Source organism: Haliotis cracherodii, unplaced genomic scaffold (assembly GCF_022045235.1).
Source record: "Haliotis cracherodii isolate W230 unplaced genomic scaffold, xgHalCrac1.p SCAF_3, whole genome shotgun sequence".
In the NCBI taxonomy this organism is placed as follows: domain Eukaryota; kingdom Metazoa; phylum Mollusca; class Gastropoda; order Lepetellida; family Haliotidae; genus Haliotis; species Haliotis cracherodii.
Window position 1 is genome coordinate 22,311,828 of NW_027266286.1, and position 24,700 is coordinate 22,336,527.

Consider the following 24,700-nt stretch of genomic DNA (forward strand, 5'->3'; position numbering starts at 1 on the left):
CTCTCAAGCATGACAATGTCTCTCAAGCATGACCCTGAAAGAGACTTACCCTCTCTGTTGGACCTCCATGACTACCGGAAACCCTGGAGTGATCCAGCATCGGTGCACTTTGGGAGTGGTCCACCGCCACACCAGCTAACTTGGGGGACAGCGTTGTGGCAGTCTGACTCAGCTCCCGGTTCAGTTGTCCGTAGTCTATTGTGCCCTCAGCTTCCACCTCCTGCAGCAAGCAATGTCTGCTGTAACTTGGGAACTTCTCACATCTCATAGTAAAGAAAGTTAACTTGTGATACTCGCCTAATACTTTAATAGAACATATTTATCAAATGTCTCACAGTTAGCGAAAACTCACACTACGGAGCCTCTGGTTGTCCATAAAACTCAACAATGGAGATAACTCACAGTATAAAACCTCTATTTTATTTACTAACTCACATCATAAAACCACTATTTTATTTACTAACTCACTGTATAAAACCTCTATTTTATTTACTCACATCATAAAACCTCTATTTTATTTACTAACTAACATCATAGAACCACTATTTTTTTTTACTAACTCACAGTATAAAACCTCTATTTTATTTACTCACATCATAAAACCTCTATTTTATTTACTAACTCACATCATAGAACCTCTATTTTTTTACTAACTCACATTATTGAACCTCTATTTCATTTAGTCACTCACATTATAGAACCTCTATTTTATTTACTAACTCACATTATAGAACCCCTAATTTATTTACTAACACACATAATAAAACCTCTATTTTATTTACTCACATAATAAAACCACTATTTTATTTACTAACTCAAATCATAAAACCTCTATTATATTTACTAACTCACATCATAAAACCTCTATTTTATTTACTAACTCAAATCATAAAACCTCTATTTTAATTACCAACTCACATAATAAAACCTCTATTTTATTTACTCACATAATAAAACCACTATTTCATTTACTAACTCACATCATAAAACCTCTATTTTATTTACTAACTCACATAATAAAACCTCTATTTTATTTACTAACTCACATAATAAAACCTCTATTTTATTTACTAACTCACATTATAGAACCTCTGTTTTAATTACTAACTCACATCATAAAACCTCTATTTTATTTACTAACTCACATTATAGAACCTTTATTTCATTTACTAACTCACATCATAGAACCTCTATTTTTTTACTAACTCACATTATTGAACCTCTATTTCATTTAGTCACTCACATTATAGAACCTCTAATTTATTTACTAACACACATCATAAAACCTCTATTTTATTTACTCACATAATAAAACCACTATTTTATTTACTCACTCACAGCATAAAACCTCTATTTTATTTACTAACTCAAATCATAAAACCTCTATTTTATTTACTAACTCAAATCATAAAACCTCTATTTTATTTACTAACACATGATTAAACCTCTATTTTATTTATTAACTCACATTATAGAATCTCTATTTTATTTTCTAACTCACATAATTGAACCTCTATTTCATTTACTAACTCACATTATAGAACTTCTATTTTATTTACTAACTCACATTATATAATCTCTATTTTATTTACTAACTCACATTATTGAACCTCTATTTCATTTACTAACTCACATTATAGAACCTCTATTTTATTTACTAACTCAAATTATAAAGCTCTAGTTTATTTACTAACTCACATTATAAAGCTGTATTTTATTTACTCATTCACATTACTGAACCTCTATTTCATTTACTAACTCACATTATAGAACCTCCATATTATTTACTAACCCTCACATCATAAAGCTCTATTTTATTTACTAACTCACATTATAGAACCTCTGTTTATCTACAATCTCAATCATGGAAATATTTCACTATATAAAACAGACCCTGGAGGATCTCATGACACTGTAGGAGGTGGGGATGCATACTTTTTTCACCTGACTCAATGCCTGTGTCAACTGCACTATCATGTGTATTAGGGGTAATGGGTCACCACTCCCTGTCTGCAAAGCCCGGACCAGAAGCTGTGAATTACCCACCATCTCACCAACAGGGATTACTCACGTTATAGAACCTCTGTTTATCGGCTAATTCATCAAGGGTGTCCATGCCAACTTTTTCAGGGCTGTCTTGTCTGTCAGTTAACATGTCTGAAGGAAGATGCATGTTATTATCACCAGACACATGGAGGACTACACAGTAATGCTTTCCTAACTACAGTCAAGTCTCGTTAATCCGACACTCGTTTATCCGACAATCGGCTTTATCCGACACTAATGATGGGAACCGATTTAATCAGTGCTATTTAGACCCATTAATCCGACAGTCTCGCACTCCGACTCCGTCACACCTAATTTGCAACAAATTGCTGGAATCACTCATTAATCAGTCTCGTTAATCTGACACAGTGATCAGCGTACTCCGTGGTCATCTGCCCGCGAGTACACAGCCAGTGTTTTGATGCGAGACGAGTCGGCGAGTAGCTGCATATTTCAACGGATGCAGAGATAAACATGTTTAACAATAAACAATAATCAAAACAGGATTAATCACATGCCAGATTACCTCAATCTCATTAAAATCGGATACAAGTTCTCGCTACTTTTAACAGTATTCCAGTTATATTGCGGCGTGTCAGCTAAATGTTGGAGGAAAGCCTGAAGTGATGCAGGTCTCAGACGTTTACCACTTCGGTAAAACCCACGAGCACGGGTATGGTGCCGACAAACCTAGAAACATAATCGGGGCGAACTGGGATTCAAACCCACAATCATAGGTTTCTGGCCTGCCCAAGGGACGCAACTCTGCACAGCGAATCGCGGCGCCTTAGACGACTGGGCCACTCGTGTCCCCCTGTCCATGAGAGGTCACCCACACAAGTCTCACCTGCTGTGCAACTGTCTCGTGTCGTGTCCAAGCTGGAGTCAAAGCCAACAATCCTACAAAAGAACACAGTATTAGGGATGACTAGCGCACGATTTAACTGAAGCAATTGCTGCAAATCTATACCCAAAAATGATTCATCTACTCTAAAACACAGGTTTCATGGCTTTATTTCACATAATAACATGGGCATACATGCACTACTTTCAAGATTCGGTATATAGTTAGGCTAAAACATATAATAGTCTTGGTTCTCAGGCACCCCTGCATCATCATAAAGTTCACTGCACGTTTCGTTTTTATTTTCATTTAAAAAAAATATATTAAAAAATCCTGGAATATTCCAACAGCAGTCAAATACTGTATTCCAGTAATTCACTCATCAAGGAATACATTTATGTAGGTTGATTGTATTTGGTTACACAACTGTTTATTTGGTAACATACTAGTTTGAACAATTAAGAAAATAAAAACACACCGCCCGCCCACACTATATTTTCAAAAGCCATTACCTGAGAACCAATTCTTATATTTTTTTAAGCCTAAGGGGTGCTGTTTGAGAGTTAAAAGAGGTACCCGAAACAGTCTGATGGAAAGTTATAACTGTGAATGTTATGTCATTTCAAACAAGGAATATTTTAAAAAAAAGCTAATGAAGGAATATTTAATGGAGCCTGAGAGAACTTAACAGTCTGATACAAAGTTATAACTGTGTCACGTCATTTCAAACAAGGAATATTTTGAAAAAAAGCTGACGTTTTTTAAAATACTTAATAGAGCTTTTGATTATCAATATTTTGATGGTATTAGATAACGGAAACCATCGAACCGTCTAACATGGTATCAATGTCAACTATTGATATTTTAACTGGTGATCAATAAATGTCATTGGACCACATCACTGAATTATAGTTCACTATTTTGTAACGTCTGAGTCCTACAGCATCTACCCAAATGTCGTGTTGAGATCACACCCACCTGGCAGCTTCTCCTGCGTCATTCTCTTCCGACTTCTCCGATACTGGAACAAGATTACAAGTATACTGCATCTCTTCTATCAGTGTTTGAAATAAAAAAAATTGCCAGACTGCCATCAAGGCACACAGACTCTAGAAGCTGCAGGCTAGGGCTGGGACGAGTCCAAATTTACTACCCGGGTACCAGATCCCCTATTACCCGGTCCTACCCGGTCCTACCCGGTACCCACTGCAGGTCTCAAGATTTGGGAACAAAATGTCTGATTGGGAATTGTTTTATCGCTGCCCTGGCCAAAACTATTTAGATTCTTGTATCAAAGGATCAATACACTGAAGTTGACTGAAGTTTTATCTTTACTCAAACATATACCTGCCAAAAAGAATGTGTGCATCGTCAGAAAGAAATGCGAACATTAGCGCATGTGGTGTAACCAATGAGCTATGGTGAGTTTTTGTCATCAAACAATATATCACGTGACTAACCACGGGTCCGGGTAGTCCTGTCGGTACCAGGATCCTACTCAGGTCCTACCCGACCCGAGTACCCGAGTTACCCGTCCCAGCCCTACTGCAGGCCCTGACTAAACTCTTCCAGCCCTAATTTAAAAAACTGCAGCTTATTGTGACAAATAAATCAAGACATAAATTTACCACAGGCCAAAAAGACCAATACAAATTTGAAACTATGGGCCCATCCCAAGATCTACCTGCCATGGGCCTACGGGCAGGTGCTGTTTTTTAACACTGTTTACTATCTGTTAGGTCTTTCTCTCTTCTCTGTTCACACTTTAGAAAGTAAGTGAGTGAGTATGGTTTTACGCCGCTTTTAACAATATTCCAGCAATATCACTGAGGGGGACACCAGAAATGGGTTTCACACATTGTACCCATGTCGGGAATCGAACCCGTGTCTTCGGCGTGACGACTGAATGCTTTAACCATTAGGCTCCCCGGCCGCCCCTTTTACAAAGAGATTGAAATACATTTCTCCATGTTAAATATAACTATCAACATGAGATAATTCAATCTCATTAAAATCAGACCTTAGTTCTAGCTAAACAAAGATCTGAGGACATCCCATTACGGGTCACGTCAGAACGACCTCTCGCAAACTTTGACCGATCAATGAAATGACTGGCAGAAATGGACATTAGCCAATCAGAAAGCAGCTTTCTCGAGCTTTATTACATTAGTTTCAAACTGGCGACTACGCTTCGAAACATATTTTGATGTATTCTCGGTTAAAATTTTTAAAACTGATAAGAAGAACAATCTGGAATGGCTTACAGATGGCCTAGATTGTATGGATAAAATAATAAAACCCATAAATGTCGTTTGGAATACCCTCTGTTAAATATTTCGAGGTTGCATGATCCGAAAACACATTCCGTCTGTCACTTTCAGGATCTGGTAACTTACGCTCTGATTGGTTGGATGAAAGCTTGTTCTGTTGTGAACCGTAATGGGATGTCCTCAGATCTTTGTTCAGCGATAGCAAGAACTAAGATCTGATTTTAATGAGATTGGAGATAATTACGTGTAATGTAAACTAGCTCAGACAAGGGCTCCTTTACCGTGCTTGCTAACTCTGAAGAAGTAACTATGTGCAAGAACACAGAGGAGAAAGTCCATTTGATTTGACATGGTTCTTCGAGTGAGTATGGTTTTACGCCGCTTTTAGCAATATTCCAGCAATATCACGGCGGGGGACACCAGAAATGGGCTTCACACATTGTACCCAAGTCGGGAATCGAACCCGGGTCTTCGGCGTGACGAGCGAACGCTTTAACCACTAGGCTACCTGACCGCCCCGGTTCTTCAACGAACACGATGAGGATATCAGCACATCACAGTGTCATCAGGACCTCATCTTTGGCACGTTCAAACTCAAGTCTGACACATGAGTGAGCGATTTGTTACGCTGCTTTAGCAATATGCACCATACTGTGCCGTGTGTATAACTGAGTCTACCACATCATGATTGTGTGAGCAACGTGTGTTTTCTAAACATACTACACACTTACTGTCTTCCAAGCTGTCTTTGCTCATGGAAGCTTCTGTCCGCCCTCGGCCGGCTCGTTTCGGGGACACCTAAAGCAAAACACTTATATCACCAAACAATGAAACTGTTTTTATATACTCATTCTATCTCACACTGTGCATTTCTCTTTCTTCTTTCAATCTTGGTGTGGAAACGCTCTTAAACAAAGTTTCCAGCTTTAAAAAACATTACACCCGAACACATCCCAGTATCACCATGATCACGACCCAAACAAATGGGTCACGTACTGTAGCCCTGTGCATATCAACCAAGTCAAACTGACCACCTGACAAAATCTGCAATATCATTCTTTCTTAGAGTGGACAGGCTAGTGCATTCTGATGTGGGTATGGTTGGGTGGGCATTTAGCGTGTGAGATAGGGTAAGTATATAAATATACAATTGATTGTAAAATTTTCAAATTTTTAAACTTATCCTACCTCACACAATGCATTTTATCCCACAGTTGGACAATGAGGCGCTGAAACCCTAGCCTGTAATGGACTGCAGCCTTGAGATGTACACTAGGAAGCTGGTGTTTAACAAAGCTCCAACCATTAAGATTGTTACATAGTTAAGTGTGAAAAAAGACATGAACTTGTGAGTGGGTAAAACACTATAAAAAGTGCCAAAACCCATTTACATTACCAGGACACAACATCTTGAAATCGGGTATAACATCTGTGTGTGTGTCTTCATATAGAACATCAATTCAAAAACAACCACATAGTTTTAAAGAAGGGAACGTATACAACCACAACTTCTAACCAATTCGGAAGGGGTCTCCTGTCCATTAGTTCAAGACAAACACCAAAAACTCTCTCAGACATAAGGCTGATCAGCTTGGCATCTCTGTTTACACTTCGTCAAAGCTGTCAATCACGCTGTGAGGTTGATTCATGCTAACGGAGGAGAGGTAACGATAAATAATATCCATGAGGCTCTTTAAACCAATATTCAACAACACATGCTCAAGGCAGAGATGCGCTGAATCGGCCGTGCCTTGCAAAGTCTTCAGTGTTGAAGACCGGAGTGTCTACAGATGAGTTAGCCGTGTGCGAAATACGCATAATGACGGAAAGCACATGTTAAATCTCCAATAGTAAGTAAGTAAGATGAGTTATTTCCCCTTCAAAAGGGTATCCAGTTCAGGAACCCGAGTCTAAATGGAGGTGGAGGTGACAGTTCGAGTCTCGTGTGGATTGGATGGTAGGAGGCAATCCAGTGAAGGTATAGGCCTGCAGAATCGCCCAATGGAGCCAGGAGACCGTGAGGTGAGGTGAGGTGAGGTGAGGTGAGGTGAGGTGAGGTGAGGTGAGGTGAGGTGAGGTGAAATTGGGTTTAACGTCGCGTCCAAGATTATTGCACTTATATAGCGACGTGCATGCACGTGTATGTCTGTGTGAGGCTGCTTGTACTAGTCCGGACTGATGCCGATTTATAGTGCTAGCCCACTGAGATACCATGCCGCAGTTTAACATGCATACCCCACTCAGACACAGTATACTGACTCCGAGCCGACCAGTCCTTGTTTTAGCCCCTTAATGTCGAGCGCCAGACAGTGTAACAACAAGTACCATCTTTTAACGTCTTTTGGTATGACGCGGCCGGGGATCGAACCCCGGACCTTCCGCTCTCCGGGCTGACGCTCTACCACAAGACCACGGAGGCGGCCAGGAGACCTGATACATGATACTTTCATGGTAGCTGCTGTGGAGATGGGATGCAGAGTCTCTTCCTGGAACATTGTAGTGTTGCAGAAGCCATCGGGTAAATGTGGAGGGCTCTGACCGGGTATAAGGAGATGTCTTCAAGATGGATGCCAACAGAGGCATGGTGAACAGCTAATCTTGTGGGCCCAGAAGTTATTTCTTTGCCATGAAGTCCCAACGAAGTTGCAGGTAGACCTTCCCATGGTGCAGCCACTCAAACTGGACTTCCATGACGTCAAGAGAATGTAACTTGAGCAACTGTAGCAAAGGCCAGGAGAAAAATGTCTTCAAAGTGACATGTTCAAATCTCTTTTCTTCCAAGAGTTCATAGTCTTTTGAAGTCAGATGGAATAGAATTACATTGAGGTCCCAAGTAGGAGGACGGAACCGGACAATGGTCAGCCAACTCATAGGATCAAATGAGAGCCAAGAGTACAAGTAGTGGCAATAATGTAACCAGAGTGGAACCTTTTAGCTCCCGTGTCAACCTCAAGTGCTGTAAATATTCAGCAACTTGTTGGAGAGAAGTGGTGGTCGGTGAGCTGATGTCACGTGCATGCATTAACCTTTAAGGTCTTCCAAGTAATGTCAAACAAGGCCTTAGTGGAGGTGCGATACACTCCAGTGATGATCGTGGCTACACTTTTCGAATAACCAACCAGTGACTTCTGGGCCCACTTGCACATAGCGATCTTAGCGCTAAGACTATTGTAAGCCTGTGTTAAGGTATGGAAGTTACAATCATCTTAGCGCTAAGATCGCTTTGTGCAAGTGGGCACAGGGCCCCGTTCCTCAAACCGATCTTAGCACTACGATGATCGTAACCCTATGTTATAGTATGGGACTTACGATCACCTTAGCGCTAAGATCGCTTTGAGGAACGGGGCCCTGGAGTTGAGGCAAACACAGAGATGGAGGATGTACGGCGATGGGTGCAGCAGGTGTGAGTGAGGCTGGAGAAGATCAGCTCGCAGAGGAGAGGATGGAGTCTTCTTTCTGCGCTGTTTACCAATACTGTGAACCAACTTCCAGCTGGCCAATGAGGTGTAACAAAAAGCAGTTGAAGTTGGTTGGGGGTTGCTGCCTTTTGAAGTACCCGAGGAAGAAGGTATATCAGGGGAAAGGCGTAAGTGTTGAGATTCTCCCACGAGATGGCCAGAGTGTCATGGTGGATCACATATTGATGATGTACCAAACTAATGAGATGTTGTCCGACTGGATTATGAGCTGCGATGCACAGAGGATCTCAGCCAGAATTCTAAGTTGTTGATATGGAGCCTCTTGGGTTTCTTAGATGAAGAAGGCCCATGTTCCTTATCTCTAGGCAGAAAATATTGGTTTGCGAAAAGCTTCCTCTGGTGAGTGGGAACACTGTGAGCAGCAATGAGTTACACACACCCCGGCAGTCACAGCAAAGATCGTGTAGATCTGCTGCAGAACTGGTTTGTCTGCAACTTTTTACATGCCGGGCGTTTATCAATGTCGGTTACCATAATTCACCACAGAATGTTGATTAGGTGTACAAGGAAGCTAAGAAAGAGAATGACATGGCATAAGGTGATCAAAGTGCTTAGGTCAGGTTGTACGGGATTACAGTGTGTGACCCATTTGTTTCCGTAGTGACCATGGTAATGCTGGGATGTGTTTGAGTGTGACGTTTTTTGAAGCTGGAAACTTTGTTCAAGGGCGTTTCTACACGAAGATGGAAAGAAGGAGAAATGCATAGTGTGAGATAGGATAAGTTTTAAAATGACATTATTTATCTTAAATCAAAGATTTCATATCTGAATCTGTAAATATCAAACTACCAGGACTATAACAGTTTACTCGTTTGCTTTTCCCGGACAGGAAATCATTGCTTAGCATCTGTACCCCAAACTCACATCTTTCTTTCTGACACGTGTCTTCTCCTGCTTGGATTTCACCTTCCCAACTCCAGTTTTTCCACCTTTCACCGACTTCTCAGATGAACTCTTTTTTTCAGGGCTTTTCTTTGTCTTCATGAAACTCTTCCCACTTGCTGTCAAACCTAAAATTGATAACCCTCCTTAATAACAGAAAGAAGTCAACTCTAGTACTATCTATTGCAGTGTTGCTGATACAGGTCCATTGTCTGGGTGAGGCAAATCAGATGCTATTTTTACATACCGAGGTGGGCTTTACACCATCTTCTAGAGGCAAGGGAGTTTACTGACTTTAAAAGGAATCGTGGAGTTAGGCTGGACTAACAAGTCTATGCATAGCCCAATCAAAATCTTGTAACTATATGGACATCCGGTTCATAATCAACATGGCAACCTCCATGCTGAATTTGTTAGATTGCAGGATTTGCAGATTGTGTACCATCAACTGGGCAGCGACACCTATTTTCAAAATCTTTTCATGTTTTAAATCAAGGTGCTCAGGTGATATGAAGCACTTCGCGAGGTGAGACCCGTTTCATAACAATACAGATCTTGATTATCAAAGAGATTGTCTTGAATTGGGAACCGACATCTTGTATGAAGCAAATGCAAGTGATATGAGAGGTGGAATCTGATCAGTAGGGGGGACATGGAGAGAACATAACTCATAATAGCCACTGGTAGCGCTATGATCAAGCCAAGAAATTCCAGCCTGGAAACTATGGAAACTGGACTTTTAAAGTCAGTTAGCTCCCTTGCCTTGGGAAGATGGCTTTACACCAGCTAGCTCATAGATGGACCTACGACCATGACACTACAGCATACAAATGCTCAACGCTCATAGTTTTAATGTATCATGTAAGGTTTCCTGGCCTTATGAAACAACATTGTATGATTACAAAGTATATATGTCGCGGGTTCAGCCAACGATGTAATTGAGGGAATTGAGGTGGTGAAGATGGGTTATAAAAGGATTTATTACCTGTAAAAAGATATAAATGACATCAACATGAATTGATGAGTTGAGGGAGAAAGAATGTCTTCCCTCGGCAATTGCGTGACATAAAGTGGCATTTGAAAGTGTCCACGTCACACCCCAGGTATCAGCACCAGATACGGCTGGTAAGACAACCAGGAGGAAGATTGAGATTGAAGCGTCCGGAAAATGAAACAAAGATAACTCTTGGCAACTAACCCTAAATATATCTGGCGACATATAATTACCGTTAACACAATAAACAGTTAATAACCATGATTAGTATATATTTCAACTAAAATCTACTAAAAATGAAGACATGATTGGGCTAGCAGACTCGACTGTCACAGTTTTGTTGAAATTGAAAATATTTTAAAATTTATTATGATAATTTTCTTTCACTGGTCATAGTTCACCTGAGAGATGAATCTTATAATTTCTTTTCAATTATCACATATCACTGGAGGTGTAATAATACGGTGGGGATCATGATACAATACGGATCCTGATACTACTTGTGCATACGCTTCATAACCTGAAGTACTTTTATTTCAAAAGTTGATATTCCTTATTGTATTTTACTCCTAACTTTTAGAGATCGAAGAAAGGCGATTGTAGGGCAGAAACATATAGACTAAAGGGCAATGAATTATGTTATTTATACCTGGAAATACTAGAGAATCTGCATAAGCTGGTTGTTGAACATTTCTTTGTTATTATTCACATGTTTTATAAAATCGACACCACTACAGCTTGTACTGTAATTATATATCTCAATACTGGGATTATTTACCAATAGATGTATTGTATCGTATCCCTGTCTCGGGATACAAAACTGTATCATAAATACATTGTACTGAGCAGCAACATCCTGTGTCTGACCTGAGCCAAGTTTCTTGTCTTGGTCATCTTCATCCAGCCACCATGGCTTGGTCTCCCTCTTCTTTCTTGCCTCAGCTATCTTGGAAGACTTCTTCTGCAATGTCTCAAATGACTCATCTGAAGAAACTGACTGAAAAAGAAAGACTTGGGTGTAACTTTAAAACCCAATTTTGAACAGTATTTCAGTCAAGTGAAGCATGTCAGCATATTTTTGCAGGGTTTCATCTAGGCTGCGTTCCTGTGGCATTTATGCATCATTGTAATAATTAATGCATCAAAACCGGATATTGTGGGCCCTTGGGCGCATTACGTACGTGTGATGTCTAAATCGTTTTACACAATCACTTTCCAATTAAAAGTTAGTCTGAGTTTTAGTTAACTTCCGGGTCGCACATACGCTTGGTTTGTAATATGTTTTTCTGATTGATTAATAGTCTTTCTAATGACCAATGAAATGCTTTCATAAAGTTTCGTATCATTCTGAGATGGTGCAGTAACAAACGTCATTGTCCTGTTTTTCATAAGTGTTCTCAGCATCATGCCATTATTATTGTTCATGACAAGATGATATTATATCAGTGTTCCTGTTTACCGGTAATAACCAGTAAAATTAGGCTTGGGCTGGTAATATTTAGAGTTGCCAGTCCATCGGGAATGACAAAATGCTTCAACATGGGTTTGTGGCAGTATTGCCCCAAGACCCGGTGGGTAGCCAGGTGTGCGGATGCTATGCATAATTTTTTAAAAGTACTTATTCAATAAAGGTTCTTGGTGATTCAGATTTCAAACCAAAAACTACCCAAAGTTCCTAGCGTAGCATGACTAATTGACACAACTGTGCACAGTCAATTGTGCATGTATGTAAAACAAATTAATCTTGGTAAGCAATCCAACAAACTTATTTAAGGCAATGGTTAAGATGATTAAGGTGTAATATTGTAAATTATTGCCATGCACAATAAAACAATTTCATTTCTTTCTTACAAAGTTACCATTTCGGGTTGCCCACATTTTATTAAATTTAAGTTTACAAAATAATTTTCAGGACATTAGCTGAAAGTTGGACATGTTGGAGAAGGTTACTGCCAGTCATGTTTTCAGACAATATTGAAAAAGGTTTTTGTCATTTTAAGTCTCACAAAGTTTCAGTTCTCTCAATTAATTTTTCATGTAAAACCTGTATTATAAAAACAACAACAATCTATTGCCATTAACATGTTGCAGTGAAATATCTGTTGAAACGTAATTCATGTCCATCACACATCCATCTAGGTATAAATTGATAAGTTATTTTTGTATCTAGCATTGAATGTCCAGTACAATCTTTATTTTTATTTCAATCTTTATAAAGAATGAATGCCTAGTTAATTGAATTAACCTCCAAGTTTGTCACAAAACATTTCTCTTCTGTCATAATTCATCATTTAGTTTTTACCCCTAATGCTTACAAGTTGCTAATAAATAACGAAGCAATACGACAGAGTCTGGTTTAATGATAAGTATTCTCAGCGTCATGCCATTATTATAATGCGTACCTGTTTCAGGAAAACTTCAAACTGGTCATCTAATTCCTCCTTCGTGAATCTCCGTGACATGGTGAAATCTAGCTTTCAGAGTATATTTCTTTTCAGATTTTATACAAAAGCCTCAAAATCGAGAATCTGCATTGCATAAAGCTTGGTTTATTCCCATGACAGTGAGTTGTAAATAAAATCCAACTGTGTGTATCTAACGTCTCGTTTACTAATTGATACTAATGCTTGAAATTAAATAAATGTTTTTAACCCAAAACAAATCATCGAAAGTCAAAATGTGTCGGTGCTTGTCTTAAAACTTTCCGCCATTTTGAAACAAGCGCCCCAAAGCTCTAAACACTGTATATCATTTTCATCTACAACATTGAATGAGATGCGAAGCCTATGCAATGAAAAGAGCTGACATTGGTTGCTGGCAAGCCATTCTCCACGCAGTGTCACGCTAAAGCGATCGTAGCACGCGGTGTAATAGAGTCTCCCTCCGATCGTGTTCAGAAAGAGCTTTACCCACAGGACCATGTGACTAATTATAACAATAAAAATATAAAAAAGTCGCAAAAATAATGACAGACGAGGCTCGTCTATGATTTTTTGCGACTCTTTTTATTTTTTATTGTTATAAATGGTTAGATGGTCCTGTGCTTTACCCTACTATGGTTTGGATATTTGCCTATACATTGTCTATAGAATGGGAATACTGGAATGACTGGACAGTAAACAATACACAAATGAGGTTTTTTTCAAACAAAACGTGTGAAGAATGTTAAAAAATAAGGGATATATCTCTGAAATAAAATGGAATCAGTATGTGGGTTCTCGATGATACCGAAATGATTTGTTTCACTTCAATTTTGTATTTTATTAATTTCTTTCAAATCTGACCGAATGTTTAAAACAAGCCCTATAGAACCAATATATTGGTCTTCTTAGTTTCTTCAACCAGTTCATCATATCTATTATATACTATGTAACAAATGTTATATTTGGGATAACACAAAGTGGCGATTAGGTGTCTCACTCCGGCAGTGTGGGTTGAAATCCCGGATCGACCCCCCCCAAAGTACTGTACTTTACTAAGAAAGTGTTATCCCAAACATAGCATTTGTTACATTTGGCCACTTTATAAATGGCATAATGCGTTCAGATAAACTATGCATTAAATCTTCAGCTTTACACGTAACGCAAGACCATGTCAGCGTTTAGTGAGATGAGGTCTATTTTGTCTATTTTGGGTATTTTAAGTTTGGGGGTGAATATATTTGATTGTTGGCAGTTTTGTTTAAGATTGTTTATTTGGTGTTCGTTTAGGTAGTTTGTTATCCTTTGGGATGTTGGGGTAAGTAGGGGGTGTTTACGAGCTAGAGCTTGGTTATTGGGGCTGATGTTTTTGTTTATGAAGTTTTCGATGAGAGGGTTGGATTGGGACGCGGCCCAGAAGTTTAAGCTTAGGTGTTCCCTACGTAGACTTTGTGGCATTTCTCCTGTTAAGGCCTGAAGTGAAGTGTAGGAGGTGCCATGTTGGGTCCGTGTCTCGTAGTTTTCGAGTCTGATATCGGATTGAGTCTAGCTTTTTAGATAAAGAGTTGTTTAGGGTGTTGTATATGGCGCAGCCGTAGTCCAGATTTTGATCTTTCATTCTTTGATATGCAGAATGAGAGGAGGGTATCTTTATCTTTGGAGGCCCCCAGTTAGAGCCAGTTAGGCATATTAGCGTGTTTAGGTCTTTACTGCATTTAGTTGGTAGGTTTGGATGTGAGCATCCCAGGAGAGATATTCATCGAAAATAAAATTGAAATTTGATTGTTTGGTTGTTCAGCTGGAGGATTGGAGAGGCGGGTTTCATGTTTTTATGTTTAAATACTATTCCTGTTGTTTTTTTTCTGAGTTAAGGGAGAAGCCCCATTTGTCAGCCCCTTGTTGTATTTTGTTTAGAGATTTTTGGAGTACATTTTGGGCCATTTTGGTGCCTTTAGTGCGGATCCATAGGTTTCCATCATCCGCGAATTTTGATGTGTTTATTTTAGGGGATAGGCCCTCGAATAGTCCATTTATCATTACAATGAAGAGTGTGGGGCTGAGGATACTGCCCTGGGGAGTGCCATTTTCTAGGGGACATTGGTCCGATAGTGTTTGGTCTATACCCACTGTTATTTTACGATTGTTTAGGAAGTCCTGGATGTAGTTTATTATCTGACCTTTGAGTCCTATTTTTTTTTAAGTATTATTAGTTCTGCTGCGGCTCTTTCTGTTTTGGGTTTGGCTCGATCAGTTCTGACTGAGTTATAGTTCGGTAGAGTGAATTTTTGATTTTTTGGAGAATATAGTTTCCTGTATACAAGCAATATGCGGGCCTTTATCTCGTTTAAATTTAGCTCTTAGTTCATGGCCGTGGGAGTTTAGTCCGTTGGCATTCCAATGAAATATATTTAGACCTTCCATTATTTGGGGCTAAGTGGTTGGTGGTTTGGATTTGATTTTTAGATTTAGGTTTAGATTTTCTCGTTTGCTACCTTTAGGCCTAGGTTAAAGGCATTGTTGTTTAGTGTTGATTTAAGCCTATGTGCAACTGCGTGGAAATATTTTGAGCTAGCATTTGGATTTATTTCTTTAAGCATGTAAGCGAGTAGGAGAGTTAAGTTATTTAGTTTGTTGTTTGATAGTGGTTGGTGTTTGCGTTTAGCGTATTTTGCTTTTTGGGGGGCTGAGTGGGTGATCTCATTAATGTCCTCTGTGGTTGAGAATTCGTAATCATCGGTTTGGTTAGTTTTAGTTTCCTCACACTCCATGGGGGTGGCTTGCGTGCTTGGTTGCGTTTGTGTGTTGGGTATGTCTGTGGTTTCCCTGCTGTCTGAGTTTTCGGGTTGTGCTTGCTTGGGTTTTGTTGTAGCTGCCATGGTGGCTGTGGTGTGTTTGGTGTTTTGTTGTGCTGTGGTGGTGGGGTTGCGATTTGGTTTGCGTGCCAGTGTGGATGTAGTGGTTGGTGGTGGTAAGGGGGACAATTGTGGAGTGGCTGTGTGGAGGGTGTGAGGGTTGTGTGTTTTGAGTGCAGGATGTGCTTCTTGCGGGGTGTCTACCCATACAGAGTCTGGTAGTGGGGTTTGGAGTGTGTGTGGGATGTCGTTAGGTTGAGGTGTGGGTAGGAGAGGTTTGTTTGTGTGAGGTGTAAGCGGTGTTTGTCTTTTGGGTTGTAGTTTGGCCGTGTCTATGTTGATGTGTTTGTTGGCCTGTTGTGTTAGGGTGTGTCTGTGTGGGCATTGGTTGGAGAGTGAGGAGTGTTTAATACTTTTACAGTGTATACACCAGGGTGTGCATGTCCCTGGGCACTGTGTTTGCGCGCATTTTTACATTTAGATTTTTTGGAATGTGCATTGATTGGCTGTGTGATTGTATTGGAGACAGAGCATTGTTTAACTTTTTTTTATGTATGGTTTGATTTCTAGTTTAGTGGCCGCTCCGAAGGAGATATGCTTAGGGGCCTCTGGGTATTTAGCGGATTTGTGGAAGTTTACAATAACTATTGGGGTAAAGGTTATTTTACCATTTCTGTTTGAAGTAATTCTGCGGGTGCTAGCGATTTTAGGTTGGGGGTACATGTCCTGATTTTCATTTGCCTCTCTAGTATACATTTCCAGGTCTTCGTTAGTTTCTTTAGGATTAACCCTAATTACTCCTCGGGTGAAGAGCTGCCACTTTGGGGTTTGGTGGGTTACTGTAAATTGAAATATTTGGGTGATTTTTTTAGCGGCGTTAAATGAGTCCTGGTTGGGGAAGATTATTTGGAATCCTTTATGTGCCTGTATGATTTTATCAAAGTGGATTTTTTGCTCCTTGAACCATATCCCTATTTTATTTGCTGTGAGTGATTTGGAGAGTACGTTTACAGGGCCGGCTGCGCAAAAGTAGAGAGCAAAGGTAGTTAGGATGGAAGCAAGAGAGATGGAGGGTGAGGGTGTGGTGTTGGAGGTGTCCAGTTTGCGCTTTTTTTGGTTTGTTGTTGGAGTGGGCGAATCGGCTGTTTTGGTGGGGGAGGCGACTGGTTTTTTTAGCCGTAATCGTCATGCAGGTATGAGTGCGTCGAGTGCCCGCTCGGAAGTGTTGTGTGCTTCCGAGGGTGTTGGTGAGTCCGTTTGGTGGAAGTCTGCCTGAATGATGTTGCGAATGTCGGACATGTTGTTGCTGGTGTTGAGTTTGGGTGAGAGGATGTAGTGAGTGAGTTTGTATGGGGTGAGTAGTGGTACGTGAGTGGTGTTTGTAGGGGTGTTTGAGGTTCCTCCTTTTGCTGGCTATCAGAGGAAACTGTGCTGGCTTGGGAGGCTTTGCTGGGTGTGGGTAGCTTGGTGGCTGGAGCGCTTGGGTGGCTTGGAAGGCTGGAGAGGTGTTGCTAGTTTGGAGTACAATCTGCTACAGGAAATTCAACCCTTTAAAGTAATAATGATATAGCTTTCATCCTATGTGCAATCCACTATGTTGGCTAATCTGCGAAGCGCACGAAAGCATGTTACAAATCACATCGACCAGCCGAAACATATAAAACAAGCGAGCAGCATTGTACAAAAACATTCAGTTACCATAGTTATTTAAAATACAGCAATTTGTGAAAATCCGTTTGTAATCTTCTTCTCAGAAACCACAAGGTCTAGGATTGTGAAACACTGATACGCTGCAACGAAATACCATTGAATTAGTTCGTTGTTAGACCTGGTGGTACATGTATATGTGTTATGCAAGTGCCTGTGAATCTGATTTGCATATCTAATTTCTATATACATGTATATTATAATTTCTATATACATGTATATTGTACATGATATCGATATTTGACTTATAGCCTGATGATATTCCCTTTAATAAACTTGTTTAAATTCTAAACATGTTTTTTTGTTATTGTGATATTGTGTTTAGGGGATGTTTAGGCTAAGTATGTTACAAACAGACACACTTCAAATGCACTTCACCTGATAGACAACCACATTGAAAAAATATTTATTTACAGACATAAACAACCATTTATTTCCAAAGGTAATAACACTGTGTATATAACTGGCCAGTAGAGGACCTTAGCACAAATGTTCAATATTTTGCGATATTGTAAATGTCATCTTCATCTGGCCATGTGTTTCACAGTGCAATTAAATTCTCTGTAAATACATTTCCTCACACCAAAGACGTCATCTTCTCAGAAACTATTGAACCAATGAAGCTAGAACTATACATGCCTGTTCGTACCAATGATTCCAATCCAATTTTGTTCCGATTTTCTTTGTGACGCCATATTAAAATAAACTATTTGTGGTCATTTTTGTTCTATATTGAATGACCTTTTTTGTTAAAGGGACTCGAGTAACCCGGAATGGTTTTTCGAATTACTTTAAATTTTGACCTGCGTCAACACACACAAAAAAAGCAGATGACAATACACACAAATAGATCAGATGTAAACACACAGATATAGAAAAGATGAAACACACACAAATAGATCAGATGAAACACACACAAAAAGAACAGATGAAAACCTCTTTCAAAGTATAGATCTCCTACATCTATGAAACACTATTTTGACTTATATACAGTATATATATTAGTATGGCGATTATCTGGATCTGCAAGATGATTGATGTATTGATGGTATGCTATTGATAATATTTCAGGGGCTACTTTCCAACAAGAAGAACGACCTGTCTCACAGAGGAGGTAATGCGTTATGGACTTGTCACTGTGCCTTCTTTATGTGCAAATGCGAACAAATCCCGTGTGTCACTCAACCACGCCCATAAAGTCTACAGTTTAGGAGAGCAGATTCAAGTGCAAGTAGATCTGTATGATTTGTATGGTAACCGCAAGTTAACGGGAGGTGACTTTCTGAGAGTCTGGATGGAGAACCCAGAGACAGCAGCTTCCGTTTCCTGTCTGGTGTCGGACCACAATAACGGAAGTTACACTGCTCTGCTCAGAGCCGTATGGTCAGGAAGCGCTACAATCAAGGCATTCATTGCCACGAGGAGGGAGGAGGTAGTTCTCAACTATATGATATACCAACAGCATGGCAGTCTCTGGACGATTTTAGCTGAATTCCGGGCAAACAATCTAACAGATGCAACAGCGTGTTCAGTTAGACAAGATAATTCCTTGAAGACAAACGAGTGGTGTAATTTCACGAATGAGAACAATGGCGACAGTTGGTACTGTAAGAAGTCCAAAATCAAGCAGTTAACATGTGATACGTGGTCGCATTCGTTTAGTGCAAATGTAATTAGCTTTCTTCTTAATGACACTGAGAGAAACATTAATGGTTTGTATGTATATTTTATTTTTAACTATATCTCTTTTAATACCATGGTGTGCTCGTTAGGTATAAAGCTGCTTTGAACGGTATGTTATATATTTTACTTACTATGAGAGGAAATCCCAGAAGTCGTTGATATGAAACTTGACGTGCCATTTTGAATTATTACCTTATTTATAATATCTATGTTTTGTGACTGACAGAGTAACCTTAATCCAACAAATAAATATGTTTTATTCCTAATACAGGTCTGTGGCAGCTTTAAAACAAGATGTTTTACAGAGTTCAGTGAGGGTGTCAGTTAGAGGAGGTAAGCATGTGTTGCGTTTGTAATAAGACTCACTGGACAAATCTGTCATCCATAGTGTTGACAGGAGGCATACAATTGTGCCACTCACTGAACAAATCATTTATTCATAGTGTTGACAGGAGGCATACAGTTGTGTCACTCACTGGACAAATCACTCATTCATAGTGTTGACAGGAGGGATACAGTTGTGTCACTCACTGGACAAATCTTTCATGCATAGTGTTGACAGGAGAGATACAGTTGTGTCACTCACTGCACAAATCTTTCATTCATAGTGTTGACAGGAGGCATACAGTTGTGTCACTCACTGGACAAATCTTCCATTCATAGTGTTGACAGGAGGCATACAGTTGTGTCACTCTCTTGACAAATTACTCATTCATAGTGTTGACAGGAGGCATACAGTTGTGTCACTCACTGGAAATATTACTCATCCATAGTGTTGACAGGAGGCATACAGTTGTGTCACTCACTGGACAAATCTTTCATCCATAGTGTTGACAGGAGGCATACAATTGTGCCACTCACTGAACAAATCATTTATTCATAGTGTTGACAGGAGGCATACAGTTGTGTCACTCACTGGACAAATCACTCATTCATAGTGTTGACAGGAGGGATACAGTTGTGTCACTCACTGGACAAATCTTTCATGCATAGTGTTGACAGGAGAGATACAGTTGTGTCACTCACTGCACAAATCTTTCATTCATAGTGTTGACAGGAGGCATACAGTTGTGTTACTCACTGGACAAATCTTTCATTCATAGTGTTGACAGGAAGCATACAGTTGTGTCACTTACTAGAAAACTCACTGATCAGGTAATCAGGTGATTACATGAGATGAGTATTGTTCCACCAGTTCGGGACACAATGACACACAATCAGCACGGTCACAAGTTGTAACTAACCGTCCCTGAGAAGCATTGCTCAATGATGACTTATTCTCACCTATAACCTTCTGGCACCGCACTGCAAAGACAATACATTGTAACATGTTATCCATATAGGACTCCGAGGACATAGAAACATTAGATATGATTAGGATCCGGACATGCACAATTATCCCCAAAGAAAACAAACACGAACTTGAAGTAATAATTTTCGCATCACTTGGAGGTAGATACATCCCTTTCATAAATGTGACCTAGGATTAATTGAGGACGAGTATCACTTTTTACTAGTATTTCCGCATTATGATGAACTAAGAAAAGTATATTTACCAAAATATTTTCATGTAAACCATTGTACATTTTAGTTTAAACTATTACTGACCACTAGCAACATTGAAACCATAAGAAATCTTTCTATGTACATATAACATGCTATTATACAAAGAAAGGTTTGGAAATTATATGATTGTACCAATTGCTCCTGTAATCATGATTGTACTATAGGCCTGTGGCCTCCTCAGTACGTTGAATAAAGAAATTGAAATTGAATCCCTTTCATAACCAACACTAGAAGCACGAATATGTACGTATCCAACATTGATTTCTTCATCGTAAACCCATTTCTTTTCACAGGTCCTCAGGGTGTAAAACTAGCGTCTCCTCCAACTCCCTGCAATGCACTTCCGGCGGAAATGACATGGCGACGAACGTCCCCGAACGGTTTCTTTCACCAGAACAAGTGGCATTCGCTACTGTGTACTGACACACTGCCTCGCACCATTGATGCTTACAGACAGTGCTTGAAAGGAAGAACGCTCTGGCTTCATGGGGATTCGACAAGTAATCAGTTTAAAGGAGCTCTTCACTCAATTTTACGCTTTCCTTCCCATACAGATGCTCATGTACCTGTTACTGATACAGATTTGATACATAATTTTTCAATTTCCTGACATGCTCACGAACTACCGTTCTATCATGGAGCTCGACACTATAAAAGGTAAAAAAACCAGGCACAGCACATCATGATGGACCGCCTCCCGAACACCACCAAGGACATTGTAGTGTTATATATGTATGTTCATTTCCTGCTTGTCCATCCGGATGTGTTTAGGCGACATGTTCAAAGACTTGTTCCATCTGTCAGGAACCTCTTGGAACGCGCTCCTAATGTTACAATCGCAGTTCGTGGTCCACATGCATTTTTCAGATCGATGCATGGTATGTTATCTTACTGGGGTCGTCTGTACATTGATATTTGGCATCAAGAATTTGCTTCAATGCAAGACAAAATTGTCTATGTAGATTTCTGGGACTTGACTATGGCAAAGCCATCTCAGGATTTCCACCCACAAACTGACACAGTGAACGAGATGGTACACAACATGATGTCACTGTTGTGCTTTAGAAAGTGAAGGAATTGTTTTTTCATATGGATATATACTCAAATGCCTGTATTGTAACATGGGGGTTGTATTTCTTCAGATAAACTGGTGTTCTGTCTTTGAATCGCGTTATTTCAATTTACATCTTGAAATTATTTGGAAATTTCACATTTAGATCTTCATCATCCTCATAAAAATATTATTGACGATGTTTATGTCAAAATAATTGCTGCATTTTTTTGTAAATATATTGATTATTAAGTTTATATAACTGTAGATTCCTTTCATTTGACACCAAAGAATCAATTTGGTTTAAGGAAATAGTTAAGAAAAATCCACGAAATACATTTAAAACATTTCGTTAAACGAATGGTTTATGTAATATCACCAAAAACTATTTTATGTCTTATCGTTATTTAATCTGTATTCGGCACTTTGAAGGGGTAACTGTTGTTTCTCAAATAAATGATTAATATCAGAGCAACACCTATCAGAGTAAATAAGCGAGTTTTGTCCAGCTAATACATTGATATACAGCATGAGCAATGATCAACGCCACCAAGGAACCCGTTCCACAGAGCGATCTTAGTGCTAAGTTGGCCGTAACTCCCATACGTTATCATAGGCTTGCGATCAACGTAGCACTAAGATCACGTTATAGAACAGGGCCCAGGGTTCACACATTCCAATCGGTTCGTGGGGATGGTGGGAACTGGTGTATGTAATTCGCTGTATTCGTTTCCGTTCCATGTTAAAATGGAAGGTCATTATGATTTTGTTGTAGTTTATCATCAGGAGTTTCGCTCGAATTAAATCTTTCTTTCTCATTCAGCTCCAGTTGATTGACACTTTCATTGGCTAGTATCCATCTCCTGGATACTATGAGTGAGTGAGTGAGTGAGTACGGTTTTACGCCGCTTTTAGCAATATTCCAGCAATATCACGGCGGGGGACACCAGAAATGGGCTTCACACATTGTGCCCATGTGGGGAATCGAACCCGGGTCTTCAGCGTGACGAACGAACACTTTAACCACTACCCTACCCCCACAGCTCAATCTAAAACAATAATGTTGCTCAGTATGAATGTGTACGAACCAATACACGTAACAACAGAGTAGGGGCACGGGTGGCCCAGTCGTATAACGCGCCGCGATTCGCTGTGCAGAGTTGTGTCCCTTGGGCACGCCAGAAACCTATGATTGTTGGATCAGGGCATATTCAGGCTGGGATGAAGACAAATCGCGATTCTAGTATTTAAATGAACACATGCAAACACTAGCATATCTAGATACGATCAGCCTATTTAAAAAAAACTGCAGAAAAAATATTAAAATTACTATCTGTATGAACGTCTGATGAAACCCCACTCTGCAGTTACATGTAGCCGAAAGCGACTGACGCACCAGCAACTATCATCTTGGAGTGAACTGAACTTTATTTACCCTCAGCCCGCTATCAGCGGCATCAGAGGTACAAAATTATTTCAACACCATGATACATATACATATAAAATATAGAATATGTACAACAACATAAATCGCCGAGCATGCATGCATATTTATACAGATTCAATGGGGTAGCAATATGTGTGCATCTCAACAAGAGGTAACCAATGACATGATGATTTTACAGAATTAGAACAATTTTCTAAATGTTCCTAATCGTGGATTATTAAAAAAGTTAATTCATTGTATGCATATTGGGTTTGATGTAGTTTAATCTGTGTGCAAATTGTTTTCTTTCGTTTTCTAAAGATGGACAAATAAACAAATAATGGAATTCATCACCTATATCAGAAAATTTACAAAGTATATAATAGATATAAAGTAGATAATCTTCCAGTTTCAATATGTAGATTATGGTTACAAGTTCTAAACTTAAGTAAGACACGCCAAACGTACAGTACGTTGGACATACCTTGGTATTAGGTAGATATATTCCTGTAGGCATCGATCACCAGGGTTCACAAATACAGGCAACTCATTTACAAGTGCATTCATATAAGAATTAGACCATAGCCCCAAGGTAAATATATAGTTATCGGATACTTTCCACCAATCTGTTAATGCTTCAATGAATTTAGGGGCATACTTATTATACCTCGGGGAATATCCTTTTATCTAAAGAAGATCGTTTATTTATAAACATATAACAGTCACTGAATATTCCTCCTGAACGTTCCTCCGATACACTGAATTCACGTGCACTGTAAACGTCATTCCGCGAAGTAAAAGACATTGTTGTATTTTTGCTGCACAACCAACTATCCACAAACAGTTCTTCAGTCCAAATTTTGAGGCATAATCATTATGCCTCGTGGAATATCCTATTATCTAAAGAAGATCGTTTATTTGTTATATATGTTGTTTTTTTTATGAACTGATAAGTCACACATGAGCAGCGATGTAAAACTAGTGTGTATATGGGTGAATGCTTTTGGCAGGTATATAATTTTTTCATCCAAAACTTGCTCCCACAGGAGATATCGCTTGGGTTTAATCTTTGCAGACCATTGTGACATCACTGGTGACCATGACGTCAGAAGCGAGCCTGACTACCCCATCCCGTTAGCATCTTCCCGAGGCATGTGAGTTAACTGACTTTAGCCACTAAGATTTCTCTTCATAGATTCTAACTATTACATAAAAGTCCAGTTTCCACCCTTGCCGAACTAGGCTGGTATTATGGAGTTAGATTTTGGCTGGACTAACGAGTCTATGCATAGTCCAATCCAAATCGCGCACCGAAATCGAAATCCGGTTCGTAGAGTGTCATGCAGATTTCTGTCGACTGCGGGATTTGCAAAGCATGTGCACCGCTAACTCGTTGTCAACAGATATTTTCTAAATCTTTTCATGTTTTTAATCAAGGTGCTCACGTGATTTGATGCACTTCGCGATGTAAGACTCGTTT

The 24,700-nt window shown here is 39.5% G+C and overlaps 1 protein-coding gene and 1 pseudogene across 1 annotated transcript in view; one reads left to right on the forward strand and one right to left on the reverse strand.

The window, feature by feature from the left end:
• The window catches only part of LOC139473932 (centrosomal protein of 162 kDa-like), a 49,002-nt gene extending 35,792 nt beyond the window's left edge, over window positions 1-13,210 (reverse strand). The window contains exons 1-8 of the mRNA XM_071256750.1: window positions 12,918-13,210; window positions 11,383-11,512; window positions 9,504-9,649; window positions 5,892-5,958; window positions 3,869-3,911; window positions 2,894-2,946; window positions 2,072-2,157; window positions 50-220 (exon numbers count right to left, since the gene is read on the reverse strand). Coding sequence (XP_071112851.1) covers window positions 50-220; window positions 2,072-2,157; window positions 2,894-2,946; window positions 3,869-3,911; window positions 5,892-5,958; window positions 9,504-9,649; window positions 11,383-11,512; window positions 12,918-12,977 — 756 coding nt within the window. The 5' untranslated portion in view covers window positions 12,978-13,210. The remainder of the gene's footprint in view (window positions 1-49; window positions 221-2,071; window positions 2,158-2,893; window positions 2,947-3,868; window positions 3,912-5,891; window positions 5,959-9,503; window positions 9,650-11,382; window positions 11,513-12,917) is intronic.
• Window positions 13,211-16,838: 3,628 nt separating this feature from the next.
• On the forward strand, window positions 16,839-21,815 carry LOC139475299 (NXPE family member 3-like; annotated as a pseudogene).
• Window positions 21,816-24,700: the final 2,885 nt, after the last annotated feature.